The 19730-nt window shown below is 42.6% G+C and overlaps 1 protein-coding gene across 1 annotated transcript in view; it reads right to left on the bottom strand.

Moving 5' to 3' along the window:
* NCEH1 (neutral cholesterol ester hydrolase 1) overlaps positions 1–10755 on the bottom strand; it is a 29998-nt gene extending 19243 nt beyond the window's left edge. Inside the window, exons 1-2 of the mRNA XM_075268673.1 lie at positions 10462–10755; positions 3596–3824 (exon numbers count right to left, since the gene is read on the bottom strand). Of these exons, the coding sequence (XP_075124774.1) occupies positions 3596–3824; positions 10462–10599 (367 nt within the window). The 5' untranslated portion in view covers positions 10600–10755. The remainder of the gene's footprint in view (positions 1–3595; positions 3825–10461) is intronic.
* Between the last annotated feature and the right edge of the window lie 8975 nt (positions 10756–19730).

Raw genomic sequence — 19730 nt, 5'->3', positions numbered from 1 at the left:
TAATAATAATAATAATAATAATAATAATAATAATAATAATAATAATAATAATAATAATAATAATAATAATAATAATAATAATAATAATAATAATAATAATAATAATAATAATAATAATAATAATAATAATAATAATAATAATAATAATAATAATAATAATAATAATAATAATAATAATAATAATAATAATAATAATAATAATAATAATAATAATAATAATAATAATAATAATAATAATAATAATAATAATAATAATAATAATAATAATAATAATAATAATAATAATAATAATAATAATAATAATAATAATAATAATAATAATAATAATAATAATAATAATAATAATAATAATAATAATAATAATAATAATAATAATAATAATAATAATAATAATAATAATAATAATAATAATAATAATAATAATAATAATAATAATAATAATAATAATAATAATAATAATAATAATAATAATAATAATAATAATAATAATAATAATAATAATAATAATAATAATAATAATAATAATAATAATAATAATAATAATAATAATAATAATAATAATAATAATAATAATAATAATAATAATAATAATAATAATAATAATAATAATAATAATAATAATAATAATAATAATAATAATAATAATAATAATAATAATAATAATAATAATAATAATAATAATAATAATAATAATAATAATAATAATAATAATAATAATAATAATAATAATAATAATAATAATAATAATAATAATAATAATAATAATAATAAGTGAAGTGTCCCCATCCCCACACTAGGATCCCCAGCATTCTGTTTTGATCTGTAAGGAAACCTGATCGTAAGCATTTCTTTTCTCAGCAGTGCCTCCACAGGAGAAACAAGGTATTATACAGTGTCTATTCAAATGAATGTGTTAACTCTAGGTTCACAAATGTGTTAAAGTTTCTGTTCTTCGAGTTTGCTTGGGCACCTGAAAAACAGAAACCGGTCCGCTTAAATTGATGTTACCCACAAACCCCCCCAGATCTGATGGACTATAATGTGGTCCACCGGGTTTCCACCTGAAAAATGTCAATTTTTCAAGCCAATTCGTGGACTGAATCCCCAAACTAAAACGAAGTGCTGGTGTGAACCCAGGCTGACAGTGATCTCTCTATGCACAGTCTTAGAGGGGTGCCAGTTAGCTACTGATAGGACAACCTCCTCAACTTTAGCAAATAAAGAGCACGGATTTTAATGGAAGCAATGACAAGTAAGGCTGGGCCCCCTGGCTGAAAAACACCAGTGAAAATCGCTGCGTTTTACAGTACTTGCAAAGTGGATGGGATTCATGTGACTCCCATGCCCACTTTGCGGGAAAAAAAAAACAAAAAACAAACAAACAAAAAAATAAACCAAAACCATAGCGGTTTTGAAAATCGCAGCATGTCAATTATATCTATGGAAACACCGGCGACTTTCCTATAGATATAATTGTAACAGAAAGTCCGGAGGAAAGCTCCGTGAACATTCTGTTGAAAGCGCTGAGGGAAGAACCGCAACGCGTTCACGCCACGCTTCTTCCCACAGCGCTTTAGTGCTGCTTTTCCGCAAAGTGGTGCCTTGGCCTTATACATAATCTTTACCCATAGAACTATATGTGAATCTGCTCAGCTCCTTCTGTAGAACATGTTATCTGTAGACTGCAATGCATTTCCCTAGTGATAGGTTCTCTTTAACTCAGAATTTTGTAATAGATTACTGAAGAGCAGGTCCATCAGTTTCAGAAGATGACACCTTTATTCCCTTATGTTGTACCATACTATGTATAGTAGCCATCTTCTTTGAGAGAACCACTACATAATTGGTTGTCTCAGAGATTTCATTGTATATAAAAATAGGTTTTCATTACTAAACAACCAGTAGTCTTTGGATACACTATAAATCAGTTTTTTTTGGTTCCAGGCACATATTGACAATTGTATGCAAAAATTTGGTGTGAATTAAGCCTTAAAGGGGCTCTATCCATACTCACATAGCCTTTAGAAAGGCTATTCCACACATACCTTTTGTATGTAAAATCGCCTCAGTAGCTTCTGAATGAGAGTTTTTATTCATATGCTAATTAGCCTCCAGCGAGCACTGGAAGTCTCAGCGAGCACTCCTCTCTCTGATGTGTATGTGTGTGTGTGTGTATGTGTGTGTGTGTGTGTGTGTGTGTGTGTGTGTGTGTGTGTGAGCAGGGAGAGGAGTCATCAGCAGCAGCCTGTGCTGTACACACAGGAGAGACAGTGCTTGCTGAGGCTTCCAGTGTACTAATGTTAATTAGCATATGAATAAAAGCAGGCTCATTCAAAAACTACTGAAGCGATTTACATACAAAAGGTATGTGTGGAATAGCCTTTGTAAAGGCTATGGAAGTATATGTTCAGTTAAAAATTACTTTTTCCAATGATAGAGCCCCTTTAAGCAGTCGATAGACATTAAAGAAGACCTTTCACCACCTGGGGCACATGTGGTTTTATATACCACTAGAAAGCCAACAGTGCGCTGAATTCAGTGCACTGTCGACTTTCACAATCTGTGCCCCTGGTGAACAGCCATCGGTGCCGATACCGTAGCTATGGACGAGTACTATCAGGAGGGGAGGGAGGCGTTCCTCACTGCTCTCACAGTACCGTGCTATAGACGCTGCTGTGAGGAAGGGCGTTCCTGACTGACTGTCAGAAATGCCCTTCTGGCTGTGAAGAACTACAGGGTATATAAAACTGCATGTGCCCCAGGTTGTGAAAGGCCCTCTTTAAAGGGATTCAACAATTAGAATCTATTCTTTATGCAAACGAGTCTTCAGAAAGCACAGGGGGTGTCCCCTGTGCTCACCAAAGACACTCTAGCAATGCCTCTGTCTTCTTCTGCCGACTCCTCTCCACCATGTCATCAGCCAGCAGAGTAGACTTTGCATGTCAGTTCGACCATTTTCCTGTGGCCGAACGGACGCTTGTGTCAGAGGCCACAGGAAGATGGCCGAATGGACATGTACAGTCGGCTCTGCCGGCTGGTGATGTGGCGGAGAGGCATCGGCAGAAGAAGGCATCGCTGGAGCATCTTCAGTGAGCACAGGGGACGCCCCTTGTGCTTTCTGAAGATTAATTTGCATAAGGAATATTAAAAAAAAAAAAAAAAAAAAAAAAATCTCAGGAACAGTGGCGCAGATCAGAATAAGAAAGGTAGGAGAAGAATAGCCTTTCAATAGGCTCTTTGTCAGTGGCTTGCTGGAAATACAAGTATCACCAATAAGACACTGGTTTGTGCATTTACAGATTAACACAATTAAGGAATACTATTAAATATAGACGGCCACTAGCTATCTGGAAAACTAGCCATTCGGTGACAGACCGCTTACTGCGTAACGCTAAACTAAAAAGGGAAAATTCAGCTTCTGTTTGCAGTTTGACCTTTCTACAGACTGCCTGGCATTGTCATAAACCATCTGGGAGTCCGCCTAGCAAACACTAACGCTTCAGCTTGATTTTTGCAAAACCATTCAACAGATGAATAGGTTTTTCATTTTAATCCAAAAATACTCAAGCAACCCTGTACCTTCAGAACAACATACTTGCACTTCCAAGGGCCCATCCTCCACCATGGACGTAGATAATGCTGCGCTGCAATGACCCATGCAGCTCCTTTTTGGGTTCGAAGATTCTGACTTCCACACCATCGAACACAGTGTCTGAGACTTCTAAATAGATAGATGAGGCTGGATCCATCTTGTCAAAGTAGTTTGACACAAAATTTAGGACTCGCAAGTGGTGACTGAAACCCACATAATGGGCAAAGTTGCTCTGCAAAAATAATAAGAAATAATATAAAGATTTTCCTTTGTGGATTTCCCTAGGTATAATTGACTTGCTGCAATTTCCAAAACCGCAACGCTTTGGAAAATTGCAGTGTACCTGTGGGGCGTATTTTTCCACAATGCGTGAATGTGATTCTCTAAAAAGCGCTGCGGGGAAAAAACAAACAAAAACAAAACAAAAAAAAATGCAATGCTTTGCCACCCAGTTTTTTCCCACAACGCTTTTTTGCTGCGACCCGCTATGTGGGGCCTTAGGCTAAAGGAGTTTTCCTCCTAAAAAACACTTATCCTATGGCTAGAGGAAAGTGATCGCTGGGAGTTTGACCACTGGGACCTTTATGATCATGGAAATGAGGGTTCCATGTCCCCCTGGCACATATGTCCACTTTGTGCTGTACTCCATTCAACTCTCTGCAACTAAGATAGCCCACTCTTACTCAGCTTTCTTTGTCAGTCTGATAAGTCTAAATAAAGCTGCAATAGACATATGCACATACTGCTATAGTCAAACAGCCGTCCTAGCTATGCTGCCAGTCCCAGAGTTTGGACCTTCAGCAATCGTAAGTATTCTCATTACAAAACCCACTTTGATGCTAAGGCTCCACCGAACATCCTGCAGCAAAAATGCTGCAGGAAAAACCAGGGCAGCAACACATCACAGTTCTTCTCACAGCGCTTTAGACAGAAAACTCAGAGGCTCCCTCTGCAGACTTTCTATTACAGTTATACCTATGGGGTAACCGCTGGCATTTCTGTAGGTATAATTGACATGCTGAGATTCACTGGGATCACTAGAATCCCATCCACATTACCTTGACTGTAAATCGCTGTGATTTTTCTCGCGGTGTTTCCTCCGCAGCCAAATGGCAGTGTTTACGTCCCGTGGAGCCCCGGCCTAAGCCCAAGGCCCCACGTTGAGAGAATACAGCTTTTTTTGCTGCAAATTTTGTAGCGATTTTTTGAGCCAAAGCCAAGAATGGCTACTACAGGAATAGGAAATTCTTTTATTTCTACCTCCACACCTGGCTTTGGCCTAAAAAAGCCTAAAGCCCCATGTTGTGGAAAAGCAGCTTTTTTTTGTTGCAAGTTTTGTTGCGGTTCCCCATCTGTTGTATGGTCATAAAAAAAAGCAGATCTAAGGTGACAGATGAATCTACTAGTCACATAGGTTTCATTCCATTTTATTATCACAGAAGTCTCAGAACTAGTCATGCTCTGTACCGTACCATCAGGTGTCAGATTAAAGGAACGTTACAGGATATAGCTCAGTGTTGCTAGACAGACAGACAGAAGTCATCTTACAACAATTGGATTAGTAGCCATACAGGTATCACTGAATACAAGACGACGGCCAGGCTATTTTAGGTCATGGTGCTTCAGGGGACGCTACATATGACTGCCCTGCATGTCCCAGTCCTGTGACTACATTCAGCAGTTGGAGAACTCCAAGTGGAAGATATTTGGTGAGCATACAAGAAGTAGGGGAAAGGTTACGTGTAAAGGGATTGAAGAGCCGTAAACCAGTGAAGTCTGGCATTGTTCTGTAGTGTAAGGACACAAATATCAGGACGGCCCCTCTTAGAAATACTAGGAATGATATAATTCCAAGTATAAAGCAAATCAGGTTATATTTCATGTAGATTACTAATACTGGCAAAACTAAAACATTGTGGAGGGATTAACATAGGCCATTCTATTTTGTAATGGGGATTGCAAAACCTAAAACCACAGCATGCTAAAGATGAAGAAATTCTGTTTTGACAGACTAGTATGTGCAGGGTTTACTGAGAGTCAGGCTAATGGGTAAAGAGTCAGCACCAGTGAGACAGGTCAATGACCCTCCCCCATGCCTCCGTCTAGAGGATCAAGTGCCATATGTTAGCCCTAGATAACACATCTGTCTATTATGTATACAACAAATTTATATCCATGTTGGATTATATTATTTTATCATTATCAATTGTTCTATGTTATTATCTACGGAGCTTCTCAATAACAATGCTGATCTCCTATCCATACAGGATAAGTATTTGATCAGTGGGACGCCCGACGGTCACCAGAAGGGGTGTCCCAGAGTCCCGAGGGGGGCACATGCATGATCACCTCTCCATTCACACAGGGGGCTCGCCTTTTCTGGCTCCCACTGATCGAACCCGAGACATCAGACACGCAAGCATGAGGGAAAAATGCCTTTAAGGCTAAGGCCCCATGTTGCGAAAACACAGTTTTTTTTGTTGCAGATTATGTTGCATTTTTTTGAGCCAAAGCCAAGAATGTCTACAAAAGGAATGGGAATATATAAGAAGCTCTTATACTTCTACCTTCTGCTCAATCCACTCCTGGCTTTGGCTCAAAAAACCGAAACAAAAACGTGGGGCTTTAGCCACCTCCAACAACTTTAGCTCCACTGATTCCATCAGAGTTGGAATTTTTTTCTAGCCCTCACTGAGCAATTGGGGCTTTTAGTACCAGCACCCAATATGCTAGTTACTGTCAGGTGGGAGGTCTTAGGTTGTAACAGATAGTAGGGAGCCTAAGTAGCATAGAGGAGCTGCACCTATTGAAAGATGCAAAGAGATTCAGTAGGTGCAAGGGGTCACCTTTAAGGAACACTCCTAATAAATGCAGGTCAGACTGTATGGAAAGGAATATGTTTATACATTCACACCCATGCCATAAGTTCTAACAAAAAATAAATAAAATGATATTATATAAAACAATCTGGTCTGTCAGCAACTTGTATGGATGGAAAATGCCCTTTTATTGGAAAAAGCAGTACACCAGGTATCAGTCCACACTGGGACCTTTCTCAACTTGAGAAAGGTCCCAGTGTGGACTGATACGTGGTGTACTGCTTTTTCCAATAAAAGGACATTTTCCATCCATACAAGTTGCTGACAGACCGGATTGTTTTTTCTATTGCAAACCCTTTTGCCAGGAGAGGGGTCTCTGCCGTGCAACTTGTGGGATAATCCCCAGATTTGCTGGTGCCGATGCAATTGCTTTTCTTTGAGTATATATATATATATATATATATATATATATATATATATATATATATATATATATATATATATATATATATATATATATATATAGTGTGCGTGTGTGTGTCTCAAGCAGATCAGAAAATAGGGACAGTGGCAAAATTTGTGCTGTAATAGGCCACAAACCACTTTGGCACAAGTCTGACTTTTATATATATATATTTTTTTATTAAAAGAAAATCCCGCCACTTTCGACACACCGGCAGTTTCACAGATTCACTAGATGTGTGTACACAGACACACACCTTAAGGATGTATTAGAAAGACATAATTTGGCCTGCAGGAGTTTTGATCGAAAAAAAACAAACAAACCATGCTGATCGGCACACATTTCTAATAACACAGGCCAATGTAATGGGGGAGAAACTATCTTTATTGCAATCGTTTCTTCCCCACTCGGCTGCATAGATTATCAGCAGCACTACCCAGATCACAGAAGGCAATGTACTGGAGAAAATCTGCATCTTTTCTCCTGCTTAGAGGAGGCGACTGGCTGATCAGCGACTGGTCAGCCGATCAGCAACCCTACTAGAAAGGACTTCTTAGGAACAAGCTTGTTGCAGAGATTAGTCCCGAATTTTGATCCATTTAGTACAGCTTCAAGACAATGGGATACAAAGTTTAAGAGATGGAATATTTAAAAGTGTTTTATGAGCTTAAAAAGCTCTTGTTCCCATAAAAAGTGGCACTCTTCTTTACAAGGCTGTGTCTGGTATGGCAGCTTAGTCCAATTCCAGTGAATCCCGTGAGTCATGAGCTGTAATACCGAATACAACAAAAGCACACAATGGTTTGGCTTCTGGGAAAAAAAGCAAACCTTCTACAGTCATATATCCTATTTATACAGGCACTTACCCATGGGCATATATGAAGAAAGGTTGCTCTGCCCTCACAAAACCGGGTCTTATGTAAACAATACAGCGCCAGGAGATATCACATGTCTAATAGCTGGATGGACTGATGAAGTCGGGTGACTACATCACAAAGAACAACCAGACAACATACTGTTTACATATGGCCATGGGATTTTATGCCCAGGGGGATAATTCTGTACTTGGCATTAAAGAAGTGTGGGTAAATAAACTGACTAGTTCTGGAAAAAAGCCTTCTTAATAAAGTTGGGATGATATGACAATTATCTAGCCTATTCATGGAGTAAATATAAAATATTCCCATCATGTAATAGGGGAATCAGACTGTTTATTTTAGGGCACAACAAAGCAAAGAGTGTTACTGCATAGGATGGCATACACATCCTGGAAAGTGTGGCACTTGTAACAAGTCTCTTCCACCCTCCTGTGAATTTGTGGCTTGCTCATGCATTTAACGGATGCAAAAAATGGATGGCCATTTGTTTACACAGGGATCAATGTTATAAAGATGGATCATTTTCTGTTTTTTGTTGTTTTTTTTTTTGATATACACAAGTATGGTATACAAAGTGTTTTTGTATTTATTTTTTTTAAAACAATAATCCATTTGTGTCCATTTTTGGATCCATTCAATGGATATTAAAAAAAGTGATCTGAATGGAGTCCAATCCTTATGAAGGAGTGAAGTTATACAGTGACACCTACAGCAATGGATTTATAACCAAACAATGCTCCTGAACCACAGGCAGGACTGCTTTTATAAGTGGAACAGATTGAAGACCGTTTTGTGGCATGTGGTATATCCATCAATTGTTGTGGATCAGTTTGGATTGACCAAAAGCAACTTGACCTGTTAGGTTAGGGTTTGACATCACTTTTCATACCATTGTGTCACTGATGGTGTGAAAGTCAGTATACTATGTGGTATCACTAGTACTGCTGCTCAGACATTACATACAACACTGGGTCCAGCTTGTGCACAAGTTACATTCACTGCCTGGTAGTGCCATATAATAGCTTCCCTACATATAGGGTGCTATGTACTACTATAGGGATTTATGTGTACTAATACTGCTCAATATATCACCGTAGGGCTGTAAAGAAAGTAAAGTGGCCGCACTGCAGACTTCAATTCATGGGCTAATAAAAACCTTTTTCTAGTTCACTGAAGTCCATTGCTGCCATTTTACTTTTTTTGGATTTGCTATGGGACTGTGTGGTCAAATCCCATGTAACTTGTATCTGTGCTAGAATTGCAGCTCATTACAGTTAGCAGGTCACATTTCTTTTTGGCTGTCAATATGGGCTACCATTTTACTGTATTAAGTACAGCATAGACCTCACAGTGACTTGAGACTACTACTTATCCCCAAGTACTAATAAGAGAATTACTAGTCTGTACTGTTGCCCAAAATGAAATATTAACATAATACTGCAGCTAGTAATGGGATCTCCTAATGTGTATGTATCAGGTCACCTCTCACCTACAATTCACAAACAATCCCATGCTCTTTAGGCTTGTCCAAAAGCACTACATCAAATAAGCCATACTGCTCATTCACATGACAGATCCATGTGCTCAGCTGTCAAAAAGTACATTTTCATGGCAGATTATATATCCAAGGGTATCCCTCAGACTTGACCCTATTGAGCGATGTATGAAAACAGGCTGAGAAATAGTAACTAAATAGAATGATTATTTGCCATGTTGCTGTGTGCTCAGGATTTGATAATCCAAAATCCTCATGGAATTGGCTAAAAATCCACATCCAATGGACGTGAATGGGAGCGGGTATTAATTATTAAACAAAATCTGTGCAATGCTCCTTCATGTGGATTCTGCATGAAAGTCAGTGGACTGACCCCACTGACCAGGAATAACCCTCACGTGGATCTCAGTTTACTGCTGTGGATTGGTTAGAAAATATATGATGAATTTGCCACATGTGTGAATATACCTTAGGGTTAAGCTAAGACCCCACATTGTAGAAGGCTGGGCGCCTACATGGCAAAAATGGTGCAGAAAAACTGCAGCATTCTACAGTCCCTGCAAATTCTAGCAAATCCCATACATACAATTAAAAAAATATTGCAGTGGAAATACTGCAATTTTCCAAAATCTTGCATTTTTTGGAAATCGTATCATGTGAATTATACGTATGGAAGAGCTGGTGGTTTCCCTACCGGTATAAGGAAAGCAGAAAGTCCGCAAACTGTGAAAAGTGCTGCGGGAAAAATTCGGACACGTTTTTTATGTAGTGCTTTTTGGCTGCAGCTCACTACATGGGGCCTTAGCCGAAAAGCTACTTTGTTACAGATTTTGCTACTTTGTTTTTAAGTTAAAGCCAGGACTGGATTTATCATAAGGGAAAGGAATTAGCGTTTAATATGGTATAGTATCCATTTCTTTATTGACTTTGGCTGGAAAAAACGCTTCAAAATCTGCTACATAAAAAAAAGCAGCTATTGCGCATGGTGGGGCTCATCTTCCTGTGTGGCTGGTGCTATGACATCTAGCAGGCAGAGGAGCAGGAATACCCCAATCTGTGGCCCGGATCTGGAGGCCATTGTTCAGTGCGCAGCACATACATGTCCAGCTCCTCACTCAGCCTCCCATATGACCTATTTCCACTGATCTCCCATCATCAGATACAGGCAGATTAGTGGCATCTAGTGTGTGCAGGATGCCAGGCAATGTACTCACCAGGTCCTGCGCTAACCTGAAGGTGGCATCGAGCAGCAGCAGCTTCCAGGGCTCGGCCAGGGTGCTGGGCAGCGGGGTGTACACATAGTAGGCAGTGAGCGCTGTCAGTGCGGTGAGCAGGGCAGGCACAGTCCTCATGCTGGCGGCCGGCTCCCTCCTCGGCTCTGCACACAAGTCCTCACAGCACAAGTTTGTGTTGGTTTCATTGAAGCAACCCTGCCCGCAATAACCAATCACACGGCGGCAAATAGGAAGTCACACAGGCCAGTGTCACGTCCTTATGTAGCCGGCACATAGACGTCCTCAGCAGCGCCACCTCGTGGTCCACCATGTACAAGGTTGTACGGATGTCCTGGGGCGTGGTCATGATGAGGCTCCGCCCACTTTGCCTGTACTAAAGCAGAACTGCCATAAATAACCCAGGGACAAGCAGCGTATGAGGAGAATACTATGTACCGGGTTATCACACAGCTGGTGTCCTCCACAGTCCTCCTGAGCACTGCACTCACACCAAGCTTAGGGGCTGCTTATATGTCGTGCCCTTTCACCTGGATAGAGGAGAAAGTGGATCTTTGTCTTTTATGAACTTTTTAAAACAATCTTTTCTATTTTTACAGACCCAGAGTCTGCCTACAAAGCTGCCTGCTAGACACAGATGGACGCTGCAGACTAGGGTCCATGTGCTGCAGAATAGCAGAGCTGTAATGTTATCGACTGCAGCAAAAATCTATAACCAGCATATAAAACATCATAAAAAAGTAACATGTGTCACAATCTGGTTTCAATAAGTAAGAGATAGAGGTGTTACATTTCCTCCAAACACTATGACATATATACTAGGTTCACACTAGCGTTGGATATCCGTTGTACTTGTCCAGTGTAGGATAACAGACAGATGAACTGCTAAAATAGCGGATAAATACAGAGCCCACTGGCTATATTGGGGTCCATCGGGGGTCTCTTGTTTTTAAACTGAAAACAGTGGATGAGAAAGCCGTGCATGCAGGAATTGGACATTGTGATGACTAAGGCTAGGTTCACATCTGTGTTCGGGTTTCTGTTCATGGGGTCCGCTTGGGGATCCCCCGAATGGAAACCAAAGTGGTTACCTTAGGAAACCCACGGACCCCATAGACTATAATGGGGTCCATGTTGTTTCTGAGAGGCTTCTGCCTGAAAAGGGAGGAAAATGCTGAGAGAAAAGAACTGCTTGCATCACATTTTTCATGCGGAGAGGGGAATGGAATCCTCCAATGTAGTACAATTGCTGGTGTGAACCTACAGTTTATAATAGATAAAACACATCATTTGTACTATAGCTATATGGAAGAAATGCAACCCTGCTAGGTTTCTGGGGGACCACATATGTTTGAAAGCATAAAAAGTCATATGTGGATGAACCTAAGTAGTCACCTCCTGGACATCTCCCTCATGATGTCAGGGAGTGAGGGGTCTGTGAGGGAGATGTCAGTCATGCCCAGGAGGTGCAATTAGCATGTACCAGGGTGACTAGGCTGAAGTTGCTCCCCGCCCACTGTGACCACTTGGGTTAACTCACATATAACTTATTATACAGTGGCGTAACTAGGAATGGCGGGGCCCCGTGGCGAACTTTTGACATGGGGCCCCCCCAACACCAAAGATCTCGACCGAGTCCCTCCTACGCATTCCTGCGCGCTCTATTATGTTCCATAGTGGCCCCTGCACACAGTATTATACCCAATAGTGGCCCCTGCACACAGTATTATGTCCCATAGTGGCCCCTGCACACAGTATTATGTCCCATAGTGGCCCCTGCACACAGTATTATGTCCCATAGTGGCCCCTGCACACAGTATTATACCCAATAGTGGCCCCTGCACACAGTATTATACCCAATAGTGGCCCCTGCACACAGTATTATGCCCCATAGTGGCCCCTGCACACAGTATTATGTCCCATAGTGGCTCCTGCACACAGTATTATGTCCCATAGTGGCCCCTGCACACAGTATTATACCCAATAGTGGCCCCTGCACACAGTATTATGTCCCATAGTGGCCCCTGCACACAGTATTATGTCCCATAGTGGCCCCTGCACACAGTATTATACCCAATAGTGGCCCCTGCACACAGTATTATACCCAATAGTGGCCCCTGCACACAGTATTATGTCCCATAGTGGCTCCTGCACACAGTATTATGTCCCATAGTGGCCCCTGCACACAGTATTATACCCAATAGTGGCCCCTGCACACAGTATTATGTCCCATAGTGGCCCCTGCACACAGTATTATGCCCCATAGTGGCCCCTGCACACAGTATTATGTGCCATAGTGGCTCCTGCACACAGTATTATGTCCCATAGTGGCCCCTGCACACAGTATTATGTCCCATAGTGGCCCCTGCACACAGTATTATGTCCCATAGTGGCCCCTGCACACAGTATTATACCCAATAGTGGCCCCTGCACACAGTATTATGCCCCATAGTGGCCCCTGCACACAGTATTATGTGCCATAGTGGCTCCTGCACACAGTATTATGTCCCATAGTGGCCCCTGCACACAGTATTATGTCCCATAGTGGCCCCTGCACACAGTATTATACCCAATAGTGGCCCCTGCACACAGTATTATGTCCCATAGTGGCCCCTGCACACAGTATTATGTCCCATAGTGGCCCCTGCACACAGTATTATACCCAATAGTGGCCCCTGCACACAGTATTATGTCCCATAGTGGCTCCTGCACACAGTATTATGTCCCATAGTGGCCCCTGCACACAGTATTATACCCAATAGTGGCCCCTGCACACAGTATTATGTCCCATAGTAGCCCCTGCACACAGTATTATACCCAATAGTGGCCCCTGCACACAGTATTATGCCCCATAGTGGCTCCTGCACACAGTATTATGTCCCTTAGTAGCCCCTGCACACAGTATTATACCCAATAGTGGCCCCTGCACACAGTATTATGTCCCATAGTGGCTCCTGCACACAGTATTATACCCAATAGTGGCCCCTGCACACAGTATTATGTCCCATAGTGGCCACTGCACACAGTATTATGTCCCTTAGTGGCCCCTACAGGACTAAATACTGTCACGTCACCCGCTGACCGCTATACCAGGACAAATTGTGGATAAAAAATCTGGTCATGTGCATTACAATTTAGTAACGCCATGTGCCTCATATTAATAGCAGTTAACCCCATCATCTCCCTCACATTAACCCCTGTGTGCCTCACCATAAGAGTTACTGATATGTGAGAGACATGGAGGTAATAATAAAGTATCTTCATTATTATTACCCCCATATGTCTCACATATCAGTAACTCTTATGGTGAGGCACACAGGGGTAATGTGAGGGAGATGATGGGGTTAACTGCTATTAATATGAGGCACATGGAGTTACTAAAACACAAGTAATCACCCCATATGCCTGACATTAATAAGTAACCCCAGTACGTACCTGTGTAGCTTTAGTTTCATTTTCCTTCTTCCTTTCTTCCTCCAGTGCAGGACGGCAGGAGCTCGGCAGGGATAAGCCCCGCCTCCTCCTCTCATTGGTGGGCAGAGGACAGCAGAGAAAGGGAGGGGGGAGAGAGGGGGAACGTCCTGAAGCGCTGACAGGAGCCAGAGCTGCAGCTCCTGTGTCTCAGCCGTTGCTGCAGCTTCGGGGCCCCCTGTTGGTGGAAAGTATTCCACCAACAGGGGGCCCCGATCATTATACTCGGGGGTCCGAAAAGACCTCCGAGAATAATGATAGCAGCGGTAGCAGCTGTCACCGGGCCCCTGATGTCCCGGGCCCTGTGGCAGCTGCTACCGCTGCTATGGTGGTAGTTACGCCACTGTTATTATACTTTCATACATTTATAACTTCACTTTACTGCAACAGAAAGATTACTCCTAATGTTATACAGTCAAAAGTCACACTGTATCCTTAGCCTAGACATCCATCAATAAGTTGTTGACTTTTCCATCCAGTCATTAAAAATTCTATCCTAAAGGATACACAGATGTATTCAGGGTCCTTGTCACACGGATGCTGACTATGGCGCCTATAGAGACATGCTAAACAAATTTGGATCTTCTCTTTTTTTATTGAATTATATATATTGCAGGTTAAAAGCTTTTCTATAATTAGGTTTAGACAAGCTTGCATGTAGGCTGTAGTACATAGCTTACATGTAGGCATGTAGTACATAGCAGGCTGCAGAATGTCACTCAGTGTCTCTTGGCTTTCATTTTTTACACTGTTCACTTTTTACACTGTTCATTTGGTTACCAAAGCAAACTGAGTTCACAATCAGCAATATTCACTAATATAGCTATGTACTAAAGTAGGGTCAACTATACATATTCCATGAAGACCAACTGCTGAAAAGGATTCACTGTTACAAAATAGAGCCAGTGATGCTTCATAAATCTGGTGATAAACAGGTTTGCTGGGACTATAAGGGCCCCTTCACTCGGCATAAGCGTGCCGCTCATTTAGACACATATACACGTCCAAGCGCGGCGCTTCAAAAGAGAGCTCATTGATTTCAATGGGAAGCGCGCGTATATGCCGATATACGCACACTTCCCATTGAAATCAATGGACTCTGTTTTGAAGCGCTGCGCTCGGATACGCGTATACGTGTCTAAATGAGCGGCGCGCTTACGCCGTGTGAAGGGGCCCTAACAGTAATGGTATTTCCTTACAACAAGCTTTCATTGTTTCATCTGTGGTGGGACACCTTGACAACTACATTGTTTACTTAGACACAACCAAGGGTGGACTGGCCGATGATTCTACAAGGAAAAATACTGGTGGGCTGTTTAGGTTTTAGCTCATCGCTTCAAGCCTGTGTGTCAATGATGGCCTGAAAGTTAGTATACTTAAAGGGGTATTCCCATAACTCTTGTTCTGCAGCCTGAAGGCTCTGTACTCTCTTCACTTCTTGGATTTCTCGCACATTGGTGGGCGGGATTTCACTTGCTCTGCTATCTTCCACAGTATGACGCTGATGTGGAAACTGATGTAGCAGAGCTGGATTTGAGTCAGCTTGCATTACATACAGAGGTAACTGACTCCTTATCTCAGCCCTTATCAGCCAAATTCAATTAAACCAGCTGATGCTGTAAGTGGAAAAGCTGAAGATAGACAGCATAGTAATACCGGAGCTATCACCTCCCCCTCCCCTATATGAGCAGCTGTGTTGCTTGTCAGCCCCTCCCTTCCCCCCTGAGAGCAGGCAGCTAATCACTTGACAAATGAGCAGATAATCCCAAGGGCAGTGTCAACATTGAAGTGAATAAATTAAGATAGCCAAACAAAGCAGTTTTGATAAAGTAGTGTATTTAGGAAAAGTCTTATATCCACATAAACTAGCAGTATAGATAGGATCCTTGTGATGGGACAACCTCTTTAAAGAGGACCTTTCTCGTCTTCTGGCACACATGGTATTAATATACCATTAGAAATTTGACAGTGTGCTAAATTCAGTGTACTGTTGAATTTCCAGATGTGCACAGGGGTTCCAGAGATATTAGTGCTATAATTTTCTAGACCAATATCTCTCCACTGTCAGAAGGACCTTAAAGGGTTGTCTGGGATAAAGTGAAAATTAATCCTTAAACTAAAGAGAGATGGGGATCATGGGCTAGGGAAGCAGGTAAACACATGCAGAGGATACCAGAAGCTCCCAGAGAAAGACAGAAATCACTCAAAACACTGCTAAAGGTATTTTGGTGCAATTATTAACACATTAATAGCGCTAAAATATCTTTTTTAAAAAAAAATAAATAATTTTTTTTTTTTTGCCCGAAAACACTTTTAATGCCCAGCAATGGCTGCCTGCCCAGTCGCGTAACTAGGAATGGTAGGGCCCTGTGCCGAAATTTTGACATGGGGCCCCCGACAACCTTCCCTCCCCTGAAGACCTCAACTGACCCACCCTCCCCGCATTCCTGCATTATTATGCCCAATAGTGCCCCTGCACACAGTATTATTATTATGCCACATAGTGGCCTCTGTATACAGTATTATGACTCATAGTGGCCCCTACACACAGTATTATGCTCCATAGTGGCCCTTGCACACAGTATTTTTCTCCATTGTGGACCACCCATAAACAGTTATTATACTATGGGGTCTTTTCAGACTACAGAGTATAATAATCGGAGAACCAGGAGAGTATAAAAACATAAAAAACAATGTTACTTACCTCTCCTGATCTCCGGCGCACTCCCTGCTGATGTTGGCCATCTTCAATGATGGAAGAGATGTCAAGAGCCGGGCTTACGTTGAGACGCATAAGGACGCAAGACCGGCCCACATGACGTCTGGGACATCACACAAGTAGGCCTGAAGCCTTCCAGAGCCACGAGAGGTAAATAACAGTGTTTTTTATGTTAACTTCACCTCCCCTGGGCCTCTGATCCTTACACTCGAGTTCTGAAAAGACGCCCTGAGTATGATGATAGTGTTCATCGGGTTCGCAGGCCTGCGACCTTTCCCCTTCTGCGGAGCTGGCTGTGAGCAGGAGCCAGGATCGGTAAGTAAATAGGGCCCGTTATCTGCTGGAGTTACTCCAGCAGGTAACGGCCTATTAAAAAAAAAAACACGCAATGGTAGCGGCTGCTGCCAGGCCCCTGATGACCCGGGCCCTTTGGCAGCGCTCTTGTGATGTTGAAGCATATTGGTGCTGAAACTAAAAGCCACGGTATCTCTGGCACCCGGGCGTGTACTGTCAAAGCTGACAATGCGCTGAATTCAGTTTTCTGTATGGAGTAGGTGGACTCAGCTATCAACATATTCTGCAAACACTTTACAAGACAAGGGTACACATACTCAGACTCAAATCAGACTTTACAGGACATAGGATGATATATAAATTGAAAATGCTTAGCTTGTAGAATGCTAGCCTTCTCTGAAGTGGTGGGCCACAAAAGGATCTGCAAGACAAGGAGAATATTTTATATTTGCAAAACCGACCAGTGTTTATATATTATGACCCTACGGAAGACATATTATATCAGTCCAGTCAGGGCAGTCATACATGGAATTGATAAAAATCTATGTACAGACAGCAGTTCTGCTGCAAGCCACAGGAGGGCGACAGAGTGAAAGTCTTATACAGTTTCTTGTACTGACTGTATAAGAACGGTAGGGCAGAATATACTGGGAACTGTACTGGGAAAACAAAGGTCATAGTCCTGGTGAGAGTAGAAACCTGACATTCTGAGACTTCAATGTGAACCATTTGTGCTCTACAAGGTCCCACTAATTCACAGCAAGCATATTAGAGAGCCTGAACAGCACAATGTATTACAATGTGTAGGCAGTGGTTATACAGTGACACAAAGCAGGGGCGGAAATACCGCCTGTGCAGCCGGTTTAGGGGGAATGAGCTGGAGATCAGCAGCTCAAAATGAAAAGGCCAGGCATTACTGAGGGACAACAGGGGACGGTACTAAGTATCTACACAAGGGCTTGTGCCACTGTGGGGGGAACTTAACTATTAAAGGGGTTCTATCAGCAAAATTATGCTGATAGAGCCCCACATATGCGTGAATAGTCTTTAAAAAGGCTATTCAGGCACTGGTAATATTATATTAAACAACCCCCCACCTCCCCCTGACATTGCTGACAAACTGACATTGCTATATAATATCTCAACCCTCAAAGTGTTGAGTTGAGACCCTCTAATTAGGACCCCTGCCCTTCCCCTGTATAACCTGTGGACCACAGGTTATATAGGGGCAGGGCAGGGATCCACAGGTTATATAGGGGAAGGGCAGGGGTCCTGATTAGAGGTCTCAACTCAACACTTTGTTCCATCACAAGCCCTACCAGATAATATTACAAGGAGTCCATACACCACTCAGTGCCCATAAAGAACAATCACATGACACATTCGGCTCTGCTACATGATGTAGCAGAGCCAAATGTGTCATGTGTGAATGCTCCCTTACATCTTGTAGCAAAGCAGACCCTGTAATCAGGATCTCTGCCCTTCCCCTATATAACCTGTTACCTGTGGATCCCTGCCCTGCCCCTATATAACCTGTCAAGAATTACCAGCACTGAGGAGAGAGTTTGGGGACTGAGTGCCTGCCAGCGCTTACCTGGCTGTGTGTGCTTGCTGTGCTCTGCGCGGTGCCACTAAACATGGACTCGCCCGGGCCCCGCTTCTACTTGAGAAGTCTCCGCCCCCAGCATCAGGATGCACACTGAGGGAGCAGACACTGCGGAAGGTCCTGTCAGGCCTGCGCGGGGTGTTAGCGAACACCCCGTAAAGGCTAACAAAACAGGTCACTTACCGCCGGTAAGACTGGACCCCCCCCCCCCTCCGGAGAGGAGGGGCCCGAGCTTCTAGAGGTAAAAATTTTTTTTTTAAATTGACACGTCGGGGGGCCCCTGACGTATCGGGCCCTGTGGCAGCCGCCTCTGCTGCTATGGCAGTAGTTACGCCACTGCTATTCACGCATATGTGGGGCTCATACAGCATAATTTTGCTGATAGAGCCCCTTTAATAGCCAGTTTAATTTTGTTCATGTTTTGCAATCCTTTCAGTCAAGATAGATGGGTATCACAGTGAAAGGCCCATTTCACATCTGTGTTCGGGGGTCCACTTGGGGAGCCCCCCTGAACAGAAACCTAATCCACATAAAAAAGCAGTTACCTTAGGAAACCTGCAGACCCCACAGACTATAGAGTCCATGTGGTTTCCGCACGAAAAATGCTGAAAGAGAAGTGCTGCTTGCATTTCCGATGGCGGCCATCTGCATAACCAGCATTTTGGATTCAACTTTACTTTTTTCAATGGGAAGGGGGTCAGGTGACACATCAAACACATGGAGAATTGCACAAGAAAAACAACAGTGTTCCCATTTTTAAGGTATCTTTATTCATTATGGTTGTCTCCTGTATCCGGTGTCTCAGGTGCCCCACATCCTGGATCTTCACAGAGTACACCATAGCCTTGGAATGGCCCCAGTGCAGTCAGTTGCCTTCAGAAGTCACTTAGTTTTACATAAGCTATACAGGAGAGAGTCCAGCACTTCCCACACGAGCCTGCACTGCTCCTTCCCGTACATTGCCCATATCTTTCACACAACATCGCTACCCAGCAGCTGCTGTAGTACTACAACTCCCAGTCCATCAGGCATGCTATGGCTTGTAGTCCCACACGCACTAGACAACAGCCAGGTGTATACTGTCCTTCCGGACATACGGAATTCACGCCAGCAGAACCAGAAGGTAAACAATGCCGGCCAATCAGCGGGCGCTTTCTTCAT

The sequence above is a fragment of the Leptodactylus fuscus genome, chromosome 3, assembly GCF_031893055.1.
Source record: "Leptodactylus fuscus isolate aLepFus1 chromosome 3, aLepFus1.hap2, whole genome shotgun sequence".
NCBI classification, from domain to species: Eukaryota; Metazoa; Chordata; class Amphibia; order Anura; family Leptodactylidae; genus Leptodactylus; species Leptodactylus fuscus.
Note: the sequence above shows the minus strand (reverse complement) of the source record. Positions and strands in the feature narration are given on the sequence as shown.